At 44.7% G+C, this 16,214-nt stretch overlaps 1 protein-coding gene across 2 annotated transcripts in view; it reads left to right on the top strand.

The window, feature by feature from the left end:
- fpgs (folylpolyglutamate synthase) overlaps positions 1–15,507 on the top strand; it is a 30,732-nt gene extending 15,225 nt beyond the window's left edge. For both annotated transcript variants that reach the window (XM_055660067.1, XM_055660068.1), the window contains exons 11-16: positions 918–1,019; positions 5,532–5,629; positions 8,578–8,630; positions 8,743–8,818; positions 10,753–10,822; positions 11,647–15,507. In XM_055660067.1, the coding sequence (XP_055516042.1) occupies positions 918–1,019; positions 5,532–5,629; positions 8,578–8,630; positions 8,743–8,818; positions 10,753–10,822; positions 11,647–12,068 (821 nt within the window). In that variant the 3' untranslated portion in view covers positions 12,069–15,507. The remainder of the gene's footprint in view (positions 1–917; positions 1,020–5,531; positions 5,630–8,577; positions 8,631–8,742; positions 8,819–10,752; positions 10,823–11,646) is intronic.
- Positions 15,508–16,214: the final 707 nt, after the last annotated feature.

Raw genomic sequence — 16,214 nt, 5'->3', positions numbered from 1 at the left:
CTGTACCAGGCTCCCTCCCATGTGAGAGCATTCTGGTGAAGGCCCCACCCTGCTTCCCTTTCTCAGATGCTGCATATCCTGCTTGGCATTTCCAGCATTTTCAGGTTTTTTTCCAAGAATTAACTGCCGGGCAAATCTCTCCTGGTTAAAAGACGAATACTCAGAGCATTCTTTGTCCTCACTGATGTCCATTGAGAAACTCAGTCCCTGCTACACACTGAATACTTTGCTGATGGAGATCAGGATCATGGTCGTTCCTGGTGTCCTAGCTCGGAGTCATGGTCTCTGTCAAATCTCATCGCTGCAAGAGGGAGGTCACCTAAATTCCACATTGAAGGGGTAGAGCTACTGCCTACTTTCCCTTTAGCACCCAGAAGCAGACACAGACACCTCTCTGCATTGCAGGCTTCCCCAAAATGCAGGCGTCCTATAAAGCTATCCTTATAGAGACCTTCCTGCAGGAGACCGCACGTGTAATGGAGATCCCTGTACGAACAGCCTTCCTCAAACCGCATGTGACTGAGAGATTGCCTGGATGTATCTCTTCAAGGTCTCTGTGGTCTCCCTGCACAAAGACCATGCTTCCTGTGGTCATTTTTCTTTGTCAACCTTACTCTTTGAAGAGGTCTCTTCCCTTTGTAGCACCTTCCCATCCCTTCCTACACATCCAGCAACAAGTCCTTCTCAGAGCTGGAAGAGTGTTACCCTTTTTTTATGTCCCTCGGAGAGTTGGCTGCAAATACTGAGCGAGGTGGGGGGTGGGGGTAAACACTGTTTGACTGACTTACAGTATGCAATGATGGGTAATTTTATGTTTTATGCAATGAATGTGACGCTGTCAATTTTGGTGTGATTTTCAGTGGTTGGGTTGTTTCAGATGATGGGTTCCTGACATCTTGAAATTCTGTTTCTTGCAGATTTCCCACAACTCCAGGGAAAGCAGGACCATGCTGAGCAACACTTGAAACAGAGCTTGCCTGTCAGCTCAGCTTTCTGCCCGAGCACAGCCATGGTGGAAGGTAACCCTCATGAATCCCATGTGTACAGCTGTCCCTGGCACTCCGTGCTTTGTAACCTCAGGACCCTGTGCACATAACATCCAGTTTTCTGGAATTTATAAAGTGTAGCAGTATTTCTGGTCCATTGGGGCAGCACCAGTGATTTTCCTGCATGTTTCTGGGAAGTTGACTTGGGGCACTTGATACAGGTCTGTCCACTCTCAAATCATTCTAACCATGCAGCCACTGAAAGGATGGCTCTCTCACCGTGTTGGACTTGCCAGTGTTGGGTCATTGGGCTCACAAGATGGGGAACTTGACATTAATTTTATAATTAGCTGCTCCCTTTTCAAGATCACGCAGCTGACTTGTGCTACCTGAGTACTTCACTACCTGAGCTCATGCGCAAAACCTCTGACTAAATGGCCAGGAAAGCCCGCCTGTGCTTTTATTTGAGCCTCTTTGGCATTGTATTTGGAGCTATTTCAGTTGTAGTTGGAGAGATGGAGGAAATCCCATTTATCTGCATTTACTTTATTGACTAAGCGAGTTCGGTATTCTGACTGCGCATGCCGAGGTCATAGGTCGCTAGCTATAAAACAGTCTTGGCAACGGTGTGCAGGCTTGTGTTTCGTCCGTAGTCGGGTCGGGGTCGGCTCTCCATCGCTACGGGTGCTGTTTGGGTGTCCCCGTCCCCTCCCCAGTGTCCCGTTCCTGTCAGGAGGTGTCGAGGGTGGCCCCGGAACTGCGGGTACTGTTGGTGATGGTTGTGCTGGCGGCAGCAGCAACCTTCTCCCCCTCCCTTGGCCCAGTCCCAAGCCCAGAGTCGGGGCTGTAGGCCTCACTCCTCCTTGGGTTTGTGAATGAAGCTGTGGGCGCCTCCCCCCCCCCCCCCCCCCCCCCCCCCCCCCCCCCCCCCCCCCCCCCCCCCCCCCCCCCCCCCCCCCCCCCCCCCCCCCCCCCTGGTCCCCCCCCCCCCCCCCCCCCCCCCCCCCCCCCTCCCGCTGAAAAAAAGAGAAAAATTCAGACCATAAGTATACTCACTGTATGTATAGCGCTGAGATCTATTTACCGTTATAGCTTACGACTTTTGACAAATCCCATGATTCTTTGTGTTTTCGGAATATCGAACTGGCTTATTGCAACAATGACTACACTTCAGAATACGTCCTAGTGATAAAACATGGATACATTCTTTGGAAAGGAATGTAAAAAAAATTGCTTAAAAGTACAAGTAATTTTCATTCCAATGATGCGGTAAACCAGTTGGTGTATTTTGACAATCGAGCAGGTTTAGCAAGATTACTGCTTTCACCAGGTATGTGCCGTGAGTAATTACTCAGGGTAGGAAGTCTGTTGGCTTTTAAAAAAATTTAAACCACACATGCGCAGATTGTTCTTTCCGTAAGCTGTGGGGAGGGCAGGAGCGTTGAGAAGGAGGGGGTCGGCGATCATGCTATTAACTCACTCTCCACTGCCATGGTGCTTCGGGTGCGGAGCCTACGCATTGTGGCCGGGGAGTGAAGTAGTTTGGGTGGCTGCGAGCGGCTGCCGGGACCTCAGCGCCTTCTGCCGGCCCGCTCACCTCTGGCAGTGCTCTCCGTCTGCAAACCTCTCTCCTGCCGCTCGCCAGCCTCGCTTATGTCAGCCGCTTTCTGCAAATCCTTAAATTCCGACAGCCGAGTAACCTCAATTGGTCCCTTGATCGCGCTGTCAGAATTTAAGGATTTGCGGGAAGCGGCTGACATGAGCGAGGCCGGCGAGCGGCAGGAGAGGGGTTTGCAGATGGAGAGCACTGCCAGAGGTGAGCGGGCCGGCAGAAGGCGCTGAGGTGGTGGCCAGTTCCGCTGTCCGGTCCTGGCGGCCGCTCACAGCGACCCGAGCTACTTCCCTCGGCCACAATGCGTAGGCTTCGCGCACGGAGGTCGCGGCAAGTGAGTTGCTTGCATGATCCCCAACCCCCTCCTTCCCAACACTCCTGCCCTCCCTGCAACTTTACCCCTGGCCAGACTCCCCTCACGCTGTGAAAGGAACTCTTTCCCCCCCCAGCGACGCTGTCCTTTTACAGCCGCTTCCCGTCAGCTGCCAGCAATGAGGGATAGACTTGGCTATCCCTCAGTACAACAGCATCGTTCTTGATGTACTGAGGGATAGCCAAGTCTATCTTTCTTGGCTAACAACCTTCCAACTTCGGCTTCCAAGACACATGTAAATTTTTGTTGCCTTATTTTTGGGTAAAAGATAGCATCTTCATTGCCGGGAAATACAGTATTTAAAAAACATTTAGCACCAAGAAATCTACTTACCACATTATTGGTACACAAACTCCATTCTTCTCTCTTTGTTTCCTAAGATACTCTTAAGATAATGACAATCCATCTTTGAAAAACCCGCCAAGCGCAGTATGCAGTCCACGGTGTAAAGGCAGAATTTCAGCTGCCGTCAGCTCCCCTTGTCATTGACGGCTTAAAGCAGCGTTGACGGCACAAACGTTCGCGTATTACATGTACTGCGGATGAAAGGCATGGAGAATTATGCCTACCTAAGAGATCGATCTCTTAGCTAGGTATAATTCTCCCATGCCTTTGCTATTTATATTTAATAATTACCATTTTATAATTTTAGTCAGTTAATAATTACCATTTTATAATTTTAGTCGGGGTAGGCATTGCCAACCTTGCTTACTGTGCCGGCACGTGCCTGGCTTTCACCCATCTCTCCCTTCCCCTGGCAGCAACGCACAACTTTACCATATGTTCTTGGTGGGATGATGAACGCACAATGTTTTGTATTTGGTCAAGGATCGAGTGATAATGGTACTCTTGGTTATTGCACCCCAGTGGATGGTCTGTGGGTGCATGGTGAGGAAAAGGACAGATCAACAGTAGCTGCTGCAACACAGCCTTATGCAGGTGCTGCCTTCTAGTGGACTTCAGTAGTAAATCACTTTATAACTACAGCTTAATCCCAGCACAGAGAGACTGTTAAAGCAGAACACCATTCAGCCCACCAAGTCTTTGCAGGTTCTTTAATTCATGCTGCTCCCTGAAATGGGCTGTGGGGCATTTTATGACATTGGGTTCAAATAGAAGTGCAATTCAGCATGGTTTGGAAGAGCATCGTGTTACAGAAGCTGCATTCAGATGGAAAAGCAGAGTTATTTATATCGGGATATATTTACAGTAAGTTGATGTGCGGTGGTTTGGCTTCAAACCAGTGCTGCAGGAAGCGGATCAGCCCAAGGCTGGTTTCAGGGACCAAGCTGATTCCTGCATCAGTTCTTCCTGGTTTGATTCCCAGGTGGCCCAGCTTTTAGTGTAAACATGCCCCTTTATTCTGGAGGGGAAAACGTCTTTGTCTTCTACATGCATGAGTTAGATCACAATTAGCTTCTTCTTTACTCAAGCAAATAGTCAAATGTATTCGGTTAATTCCTATAATTAACACCTGAGGTTTGGCCACATTACTTTGGTTTCACTATTCTTGTAGTCTGGAATCTATTACCAATGTGGGCAGATGATGATCCAGTTGCCAAACCAGCTGAGCAGTTGGAGCTTTGAATTGGAATGGTATTCAAGCTTTATCAGGTTTGGTCAATGATGTGAGCATTGCTGGTGAGGGCAGTCTTTGTCCTTTCCTGAATAAACTTAGAGCTGAATAAACCCCAGAGCTGCACCTTGAATCTCACACAGAAACATAGAAAATAGGTGCAGGAGCAGGCCATTCGGCCATCATAGAGAGCAGCTAAGATTTGTTCCCCTTGCTGTGGGTCAGACATCACGTATGGACCAGTCTGGGTAAAGATCACACACTTCCTTCCTGAAAGGAATTTCGTAAGTCAGGCGGTTGATTCCGACAATCCAGTGGTTCAAATGTTGCCAATACAGTCATAGGATTTTAAATTCCAGATTTATTTAGTGAGATGTATTTGAATTCTCCAACTGCCATGGTGGGATGTGAATATGATGCCTGGTCACATGTGGTTCAGATCCCTTGCTTAATAATCCAGTAACATGACAACAGCAATGCAAGTTAGCTGAAGAGGATAAGAGAAAGTCCATGTTGAACATAAATTACACTGGAGATCTGTTTGACTGACTGCCGTATTAATTGGCTTGGTTCTTTCCACTGGTTATTATTGCTGTTGGAGTTTGCTTACCTTTAATGATGAATAGGATTCACTTGTTTCTTGTGTCACTCTTGGCTTGTGGATCCAACAGGAAGGTTTGGAGGTGTTATTCCAGGGAGGAGTGTCTCCATCACCAGGGAATAGAGAGCAATGATTTTCATTGGACTGAGTGACAACGATCCTAAGTGGATTGGGAGTACGGAAGGGGTAGACGTTTGCTGCAGACAGACGTTAGCTGCAGAATTTATGAGCTAGGGACTGCGGAGGTGCTACCTGTGTCCCACCAGATGTTTGAGTGATTTCTTGTGGAAGATGAAGAATTTGCAATGAAAGTGCATGTTTCTCCACAAGATGATCTGGGATTTACTTGACATGTGAACCTTTTGTCTCTGATTTTATTCCAGGATTACGCAATACTGAATGGCTGGGTCGTTCGCAGATCCTGAAACGTGGCTCTGTGACATATTACATTGATGGTGCTCATACGATTGGTAGTATAAAGGTTTGTTGGCATAACATGGGGTCTGCATCTTTATTAGAGCTGCTTAGAGTCTGTATTTGTGTCAGAATGGTTTGTTGAGTGCCACAAACCTTATCAGCTCCTCATACAGAAGTTTTCTGAGCTGTTAAAGCTTGCCTCTAAGGCATCTTGCTCAAGTGCTATCCATCCACTACCCCCAATCCCCAACACACTGAGCTCCATCACTCACTTGCCCATGGTGCACACTTGCAAATTAAATCCAGAAACTGCTTCACCGGAGCAGGGGAAAAGCTGCTGAAGTTTGGCTGTGCATTGAGTAGTACAGCACAGGAACAGGCCCTTTGGCCCACAACATACGTGTGGAATATGATGCCAAGATAAGTTAATTTCTGCCGGCACCTGATCCTATATATAAATGTACCTCTCTGTAGGCCTCTTAAATAACACTATTGTATCTGCCGCCACCATCTGTTATCAGGCAACTGAACCATCAAATAAAGAGCGGGTTCTGAGCTTGACCCATGGACTATCTTTAATGAAACTTTCCTGGACTTTATCTTGCAGTAAATCTTATTCCCTTTATCATTATCTGTACACCGTGGATGTCACGATTGCAATCATATAGTCTTTTCGCTGATTGGATAGCACGCAACAAAAACTCTTTCCACTGTACCTCAGTACACATGACAATAAACTACTAGACTAAACCGCCCCAAGCAGCATATGCCAGGCACCCACCACTCTGTTTTAAAAAAAAAAAAAAAAAAAAATTGCTCAGCACATCTCCTTTAAACTATGCCTCCCTCACCTTAAAACTATGCCCTCTAGCCTATGACTTTCCACCCTGGGGAAAAAGGTTCTGACTGTTCACCCTATCTATGCCTCTCATAACTTGACATATTTCTATCAGATTTTCCACCCCCCAGAGAAAACAATCCAGGTTTGTTCAACCTCTCATTAAAGCTAATACTCTCTAACCCAGCCAAACATCTTGGGAAATGTTTCCTTCACCCTCTTCGAAGCCTCCACATTCTCCTTTGTAATGTGACTATCAGAACTGCACACAAAACCCCAAATGCGGCAACATACACCCACCTCCACCATTCAATAAATCGACGGCTGATCTTTTATGTCAGTAAAGATTAATTACCAACTAAGAAAGGAGAGATGTAGAAATATGGAATGCTGGTTTACAAAAAAAAATTGCTGGAGTAACTCCGTGGGTCAGGGAGTGTCCCTGGAGAAGATGGATAGGTGACATTTTGGGTCAGGACCATTTCTTCAGGCAAGAAAGAACCGTGTTTTGAGACATCCAGCCAGTGCAAATGTTATCTTCGCATTTACCTTGCAGTAAAGGCCAACAGACTCTTTGCTAGCTGTTCCTTCACATCAGTTACAGTAAATCATGCAGTAGGATGCCCACATCTCTCTGAATATCAACTCGTTTTAATCTCACGTCATTGAGACATACTTCACTTTAGTTTTTCTTCTACAAAATTGATGACCTTGGATTTGTGCACATTAAATTCCATTTGCCATGTCTGCTAATTAACCTAGCTTGTCAACATTGCTTGCATCTTCTCTGCTGCCCCCATGCTCCCACAGAGCCTTTGCTGGTTTTGGCAATATTCTCAGCCTTTGCCTGCAATCTAATGCTGCCTTTAAATGACGTTGTTTGTGACGTCTGGACAACTTTTCCACTTGAGTGTTTATGCTTTGGAGGGATGTTTGCTCCAAGCTATGTATTCAGTCTTCAAGTGTTAGCCATTGCTTTTTTTTCCCTTGTTGGTTCTTTTAATACAATTTTCTAATCTTTTAAAGTCATCTCACACCTGTGTAATGTGCTTTGTATAGGCTTAAGAAAATCATTTTGAGCTAAACTAAATTAATTTCAGTGCTTTATGCAATATTCTATTATGTTGCAATTAATCTTTTCTAAAAGCAACATGATTAAATCATTGCTTCCTCTTCATGTCCTCCAGAGATGCTGCCTGACCTCCAGCACTTTTTTTTGGTGTAAATTAACATCTGCATTTCTTTGTGTCTCCTGCTAATTAATACTTTCTTGTTTTAGAAAATTAAATGTAAAATAGCCTCCATGCAATGATCTACAAAACCAACCCTTCCATGCCCTTAAGAATTAGCCCTGCACCCCTGCCTCTTGTTCAGAGTCCTGATCTATTTGTAGATTGTTATTGTCCCACTTTTGTTAAATGCGTTGTTTATAAGCGAGTTCGGTATTACAACTGCACATGCCCAGGGCATGGGTCATTCAGCATAAACATTCTCACCAGCTGAGCTACTGTGTGTGGGTCGTAGCTCCCCAGCTGATGGGACCTATTCTCACTCTCTTTGAAGGAGGCGCCAAATACTCTGATTATCCTTACCGATCTCACCACCCTATCCATTTGTTTTGACTTCCTTTATTTCCCCCCTGCCTGCCTGCTGTCACCACACGCACCCAAATGTATAAAGCCTTTTACATAGCTGTAGTTATTCATTTTGCGAGTATCGTTTTCCAGCCTATCCCATGAATTAAAACCCATTTCTCCCAGATGAAGCTTTGAGCCATGTTGTCAACGCTCTGAAATAATTGACATGGCGCCAATCTGTTCCCGACTTGCCTTGTGGTTGTAATTTTTAATTGTGACCTTTACCATTCCATACTCCTTCCACAGAACCTCCACCTTATGTGCTGTCCACATAATCATTTTCCACATGCGCCACAATAACTGGATCTTTTCTTCCCACAAGTTCCGCTGCTGCCCTGAGAAGATCTCCTTAACAGGAATGGGACACATGATTCAGGACTTGTGCTTAACTGTGGGGTGGATAGTGGGAGGGGTTGTATTGAGCAGTGTTTTGGAGAGAAGGGGAGTTGGAATGAATTTCAGCAGGGAGGAGAGTCTATATGTTGTGGGGAATTGATGCTCTTTGACGAGAGCGTTCTAACTCCATTCTTGTTTCAGGCCTGTGTCATGTGGTTTCGGGAGCAATCGTCGAAGGAAGCTAAATCAGTGAAGTAAGTAACACTCTCTATGTGGGAGGGTTATAAGGGTTGCTGCCCATTCCTCTCAGCTGAAGTATCCAATACCTGTGTGGTGTTTTCCTGGATTCTGTCTTTTTTCTGATAGGGGTCCTGTGGTCCGCTTGCTGCTTTTCAACACTACAGGCGAGAGAGATGCTGCTGCACTCCTCAAGCTGCTGGCGGTAAGACCTGCTTGATGTTTATGGTAGTATCCCAGTGTTGAAGGGCTTGTGTGTTGGCTGGTTGTCTTTACAACAGAGAAGGAGAGTGTGTGTGTCTGTGTGTGGAAAGTTATCCAGATGACACCGGCCGCTAAGCTGGGCCAGTCTGCTGGGCTAAGAACGTCAGCTGCTTGGGCAGGTCCCGTGTCTATGTGTTGGGACTGACCCCCAGTGAACTGGTGTCTGCACCACCCACTGGATCCTGTCAAGTGCCAGCAATGCGTGCTGGCACCTTGTGACGACCTGAGCTTTGAAGTCGGCACATTCATGGTGCAGTGTACACGGATGGGGAAGTATTAACCTGGCAAGCATGTTCAAACTACCCATCCATTCCCTCCCTCATCCATCCAGGAGTCTCATTTCACCCGAGGATTATGAATCTTTACAGTTCCACAGCTGGGGAATAATTCCAGTCTTGGATGATGAAGATCAATAGATTTTGGACATCCAGGGTTGTGAGGATTGGGCATGGGAATAAAATTAAAACAGCTTCTTGCGTCTAGTGCAGCTTCTGCCTCGTGTGGGTGACAGACCATTGCCAATCTCTCCCAGGGCCACGGACCCCCAGTTAGTGGGCCCTGCCATAGAGCAGCAGATGCATTGAGCTGAATGCTGGGGCTATGGGAAAGTGATAACATGTTGCACTCCTTCTCTAGTTACTCAAGTTCTTGTCTGGGTGGGACCTCTACTTTCTCTCCCCCAAAACATCCTGTTCTGTTCCTTACTGTCTTTGTTGAGGCAGCGCTGGGAGTTAATTTGCCTCCTGAAATCCAGTCCGATCGCATTTAGCCTTGGAGCTGGCTAATATTAATTGTGGCTGAGAAAATCGGCTTTAGAAATATGCCGATGATAAAAGGTTATTGGAAACCAAGCAGAAATGTAACCAGTCCAAGCGCACACGGTTACTGCAAGTTACAGGATAGAAACTAGATCTGGCAAGTGATTTGCCTGTTGACTCCCCAAGTTCTAAGTCAACACGTGTCAGGAGTGTGATGAGATGTTTCCACTGCCTGGATGAGTGCAGCTCCTGCAATCTTGGCATCCATCATCCTGCCAAAGCAATCCCACCAGGTTGGCATCTGTCCTCATCCCCAAATATTTCCACCCAGATATATTACAGCAGATGCCACGTTTGGTTGGATGTGTAGGTTTAAATCAGTATCTTAAAGAAGGAAAAGATTGAAGGCAAGACCACCACTGGTAAAGGAAATGAATGTGGGGATGAGCTAAAGGACAGGATCAGCATCATTAATTACCAGACCAGCTAATTTGCCTCCTGCAATCCAGACCGATCGTATTTAGTCCGTTTTTTGCCATGGAGCTTGCTGATATCAATTGTGATATCAATATCAACTTTGAGTCAGCTGCAGTAACCCTCCTCTGTGTTGTCAGTCCTTCGGTGAGGGTGAATGCTAAATATGAACCATTTCTGTGTAGCTTCCTGAACAAATTTCTTGTAGCTCTGAATCTTTTTTTGGCTGCTGGGTTGACAAAACAATTCTTTAACCTTCTTAGTAACATTGTACTACTCCAGTGAAGTTTACAATAAAGAGAGAGGGGAATATATATTTTTTTCCGCCAAATTGTGTAAGCTACAAATAATAGAAAAAAATGTAATGTTACTTGTGTTGGAAAGATAATCTTTAAGTGAATGTCACAAGTTAGCTTCCTAAAGTAACGCGCATTTGATGTAATCATTGCCCCTATGGCATTGTCAAATTGCTGATTTTGGGAGTTGCAACAACGACCATGGCTGTTCAATGATTAGACATGGGAGGTGGTTATAAGGAATGTCCCTCTTTTATCCAGGGTTGGTGCTTGGCACAGGCAGATGAAAGTAGGGAAAAGGAAATGTTTACTGCTCAAAACATAATCTGATTTGTGGTTTCTTTCAGCCATGTCAATTTGATTTTGCTGTTTTCTGCCCCAACCTCTTGGATGTAGCTCAGAAGAATCCGAATCCTGGTAAGCCCACTGTTCATAAGCAGTTTCCTTGTAGTATTATGGGCCTGTCCCACTTACGTGACTTTTTTGGCGACTGCCGGCACCCGTCATAGGTCGTTGCAGGTCACCAATAATGTTCAACTTGTTGAAAATTCAGTGGCAACCAGAAAGACGGTACGACTCTTTGGGTGACTGAGGAGACTACTCACGACCATACACGCGACACCCTGGCGACATGTCACGGGGTGAAGCCTGTATGGTTGTTAGTGGTTGTCCAAAGAGTCGTACCTTGTTCTGGTCGCTGCTGGATTTTCAACATGTTGAAGATTTTTGGCGACCTGCTGCGACTGTGACGAGTGCCGGCAAGTCGCCGAAAAAAATCGCGTAATTGGGACAGGCCCATTAGACTAGAAACTGGAGCTCTTATTGGCTCCTTGACAAGCTAAGTTGGCGAATATTTCTGAGGTTGTGTTGCGTGGGTGAACATTGTAAAATATTGTCTAGTATTGGAAATGTGTGTGTGTGGTGGGTTACGGCACTATCTGCCGTAACAGTAGCTTAAGACTAAATTTGTGTAATTTCTTGGAGATGCTATTTTGGGAGAAAGATTGTGTTCTCTTCTCGAATCTCAAGTGGATGGCTCGAGTTCTTACCAGCTGATATTTAAGCGACCTAAATCTAATTATGTTCTAGTTCCCCCTTGCTGTTGGTGGAATCCTGAGCCTGCCCTCTTCTCCCAGCAGCATTTTGATGAATTATTTCCAAGCTTGGCATCCTTCATAAGAAATGTGCAGGAAAGTTTTTCAAGGTCTGGATTTGATACACACAATTTTGTAATGTTTCAGATCAGAAAAATTACACTGTGTCTTTGGAGAATATGCTGAGCCGGTGCCTTGAGAATCATCACGCTTGGTGCAAGCTGACAGAGGTCAAGCGGGACAATTTGTGGGGCTCTTTGGGAAGTGCTCTGGAGAGCCCAGCCGTGTTGGTCAAGAAGGGCGACTTGGATGGGGGAGCGTTGCTGATGAATGAACTGGAATGTGAGCTGATGACGGCCCGTGCACTTGTCTTCCCCTGCATCAACAAGGGCTTGCAGTGGGCGACACAAGGTCGTGACCCTGTCCTCCAGCCTGCCTTGGCTACCCCCCTTCACATCGCGGGGGCGATGGCACTGAAGGAAGCTTCCACCTTACAGATCCTGATCACGGGCAGCCTCCACCTAGTGGGCGGGTGCCTGAAACTTCTCGACCAGTCTTTGTCTCAGTAAAAGCCGACTGTGTGTGTGCGTCAGATATGGCTTCACAGCCCTCTCAGGAGGATGGGTGGACGGTTGCCAGGTCCAATGTGATATTGATTGTACTTGACTCTATTCAAGCACGATAACTTGAAATGTGAAGGGACACCATTAACTTGAGTCCGGTAGAATCTGCGATGAACTCTTGCTTTCATTCAGCCCAAAGTAGATGTGTGATTGGATCATGGCATTTTATTTTTCAGGCATGATTAGTGTGTGAAATGATCATCCAGTTTTCAAGCCTAATAATATGTACAGTTTAAAAAAAAATTTGCACATGCATTATTTATTAAAAGAGAATTAATTATCACGGTTACAAATAAGGCGGAGAGCCAGGGATTGTGATCTGGGTAGTGTCACTTTGAAACTTTGGCTGATAGTGCTTGTATGGTAATGGCTGAGGTTTCTCAATCGCTTCCTTCCAAGCACTGCTAGCTCAAGATGGAGGAGGGGGGGTGGATGCTTCAATGCACTTTGTGGCTCTTTTTTATCAGAATTTATTTTGAAGCCATCCAAAAGATGGCATTGTAAATCATCATAACGTGAAAGAAACAACCCACACCACCAACAATGTCTGAACGGTGAACTCGTAGCGGAGCAGCCCAATGCATTTCAGAGTGAATTGAGACTTGTTTCGCTGTTGGATAACTGTAACACACAAAGCAGGATGGGTTTAATTATGCAACACCCCTCAGTGCGAACGACAGTGGAAAGCTGTGTCAGTGGGATTTCACCAAGTCAGGCCTGGAAGCAGGCAGGTGGATGGCCTGTCGACACTGCTGCTCCATGCTCGGTCAGAGTTGGTGAAGTCTAGTGAAGTTCTAAATCAATCCGCTTTATCTCTGTAAATATCAATAGAATCAACATCTGCAATAATTTAAAACAAATTGGATTCAGCTCCTCTGTTCCAGAGTTCTGAGAACTGACTCCCAAGAACTTTCTGGGATGTTGTGCTGTGGAGAGATCATGTGCCTTATACCATATGCAAACTAACATGTTAATACCTTTCTTTCACTGTTATGTGTTCATATTCAGGTTATAATGAGAATGGCAATGTGCCAAATGAGGCTCGATACCATTCCATTTGTGATTCCACTGTGTGGTATATTTTAATCTCAGCAGTACCGTAGAGGGTAAAAGAGAATTTTAGATCAGGATTGCAGGAGAGATCAAAGGAGGAGTTCTGTACATCATTTAGTGGTTAATTAGAGTAGAGCTGTTGCAGCTGGAGATCAGTTGCAGCTTCAGTAATTACCACCGTCTATAAGCATTGAAGCACAATCTGTAAATGTGTTTTAGTGCAGAGAGTAAAATGCACATAGTTAAATAAGACAATTTAACTTGAAGAATTAAGTCGCAAAGTGGTGCAGTAATCAGCAGGTCAGGCAGCATCCCTGTGACCCGTTGAGTTACTCTAACACTTTGTGTTTTTTTTTGTAAGCCAGCACCTGCAGTTCCTTGTTTCTACATCTTGAGGAACAATGTGCTTGCTCCTGATTCCAATGCAGTGGCTCTAAGGCTATGGTGTAACTAGTACTGTGAGTCAATGTCTACAACGAGCACTTCTGTTGACTGGCCTTAGCATTGTCAACTGATGATTGCTTTGGTTCCATTATGCTGTCTTAAGTTCCTGATCCAGAGTGTATTCCCAGCAGCATTATAGTCAGAGATGTTGTAACGTTCCCTTTGAACACAGCGAATGTATGCAGACCATGTTTCAGTTTGTGTTCATTCCCATTGCGTTGCCACTCATGGAGTTCACCAAGTGCAGGCCACCAGCAGCTCAGAGACAAACTGAAAGCCTTGCTTTTCATATTGCAGGAGCTAACGTCTTTGTCTTGCGTATGGCGTGCACAGCCTAAAGTTGTAGGTCAACTTGTTCTATTTAATCTATTTGTTTGTGCACGTCGGTTGATTGCATTAGTTGAAACAGGGTGGACCATGTGAAGATAGGTATATGGACGGGAAAGGAATGGAGGGTTATGGTCTGTGCAGGTAGATGGGACTGGGTGAGAGTAAGTGTTCGGCACAGACTAGAAGGGCCGAGATGGCCTGTTTCCGTGCTGTAATTGTTATATGGTTATAAGGTTGCAATCTTCCACCCCAGGAGCTAACTGTAAAGTAGCCTTGATAGCAGGTTCCAAGATGTTCTGAAATTTCAGACTGGTGACACGAATAAGATGATCTGTGAATCCAGGAAAAGATGAGCGTTCAAATTTTCTGTTTTTGACCTCCCGAAAAAAATGTCTGGAGCTGCGTGCAATTGGCAGTTGAAGAGGAATGTTAGTTCCCAAAATAGCCGGCTGTAATAAATGGATCTAAATGTTGACAGTAGAAACAGGAAACTATTTAAGGGTAGCTTTCAAACTTTAATTGTGAAGTGGAAGTTCAATAAATCATTAAACTTAAATGAGTCAAGTCAGCTGTGTTAGGGAGAATAAATCTTAAATTCAAGCTTGCTCTCTTGTGTTCCTGGTAGTAGCGTTAAAATCTGGAATAATTAAGGTACTATTTTCCTTGTGCCTGTGTGCATGGAAAAAGTACCTGCTGTATAGTTTATTCTACAATAATGCCCCATGGAATATTAACATGAAATATGTGCCACCCACAATGGGCATGGAGTTCAAGCTGCTTTATATGTAGGGATCCATTGACCGAATAATTGGGTTCATTTTTTGAAGCATGACTGCATTTTTTGGTTTATTTAATTTTATGGTGAACCCATCTCTAAACCTAACGTAGTTGTTGACTGTGTTGGAGAGTAATTAACTGATAATTATCATTGGTGACCAAAATAAAAGCTCAGGTTATCGGAATAACAAGACCTCCCTCATGTTTTTGTGTCAAGGTTGTTTCCTTGATGTGTTGCTTTACGTCATTGAACTTGCTATTGAGTGGGTCTTTAAGTGGGCTGCTGCCTTTGAAGGCGCATGTCCATGATGGAAATAGAGTAACCACTAAAGAGGATTCTAATCTGTTGGAGAGGCTGAGGAACAGTTTGAACCGTGGTGGCAGGGAAGGAGAAATTGTTCAAAGTGCCATAATTCTTATTAAAGAATGTCTTTTTGAGACAGCTGTGATTTTCATGCAAGGATCACGCAGGCAGTATTGACTGCATTGTTTCCTGTTTCTTGAATGCACAACTTTTAACATGAAAATATTCACAAATTAATTTGTCTTGTCATTGCATTTTTGTCTTATTAAAGTTTCTGTTAAAAGATGCGCCACATAAGTTAAAGTTTAATGCATTGTCAGGTTGAGGCCATCAAACGTTGTTTCTGTATAAATGATTTTAGTGATTTATTGCTCATGTTGATGAAGGAAATAATTCCTATGTCTTGCGTTTTGATTTTGCTGTAAATTTTACTACAATATTTAAAGTAAAATCATTAAAGATCTGACCTTTTTTCAAGTTTGGTTTTATGCAAATCAGTTCATACTTTAACAAATATACAAATTAGAACTGGAGCTGCTCTCCCATATAATGTCACGGCTGATCTGATATAATCTCTGCTCTAAACTGCCACCTATCACTATTCTTTCATACCATTGCTTATGGAGATTCTATCCACGTCAACCTTCAATGCTGGTTAGGCCGCACGGAGTATTGTGTTCATTTTTGGTCATATACAACAGGAAAGATGATGATAATAATAATGCATTTTATTTATAGGTGCCTTTCAGAACACTCAAGGACACCTTACAGTTAAAACAAGCAAATTACAAATATATAAATCAAATGGAAAAAAAAACATATCCATGAATTTGATAGAAAGTGGAGTTACGTGGGATAGGCCCGTCTGAATAGGTGAGTTTTTAAAGATGGGGAGAGACTCTATGGTGCGGATGGATAGTGGGAGAGAGTTCCAGAGGTGAGGGGCAGCGCGGCTGAAGGATCTGAACCCCATCGTGGACAGAGTATTGGAGAATCGGTGTAACAGGATCGAGTATGGATGAGAGAGTGATCCAGACAACACAGTCCAGTTAATCCTCATTGTGGCCAGCAATTAATCCAAACGCCGGCGGCCAGAAACAGGAGCGGCAGGTAGTGGAGGTCAGGTCATGAGCTCCAACAACCAAAAGACGAAGGTAATAATAGTCAATATATGCAGGTTATTC

Source organism: Leucoraja erinacea, chromosome 31 (assembly GCF_028641065.1).
Source record: "Leucoraja erinacea ecotype New England chromosome 31, Leri_hhj_1, whole genome shotgun sequence".
Taxonomy (NCBI): Eukaryota; Metazoa; Chordata; class Chondrichthyes; order Rajiformes; family Rajidae; genus Leucoraja; species Leucoraja erinaceus.
The sequence above is the reverse complement of the archived record's forward strand: the minus strand, read 5'-3'. Positions and strand labels throughout refer to the sequence as shown.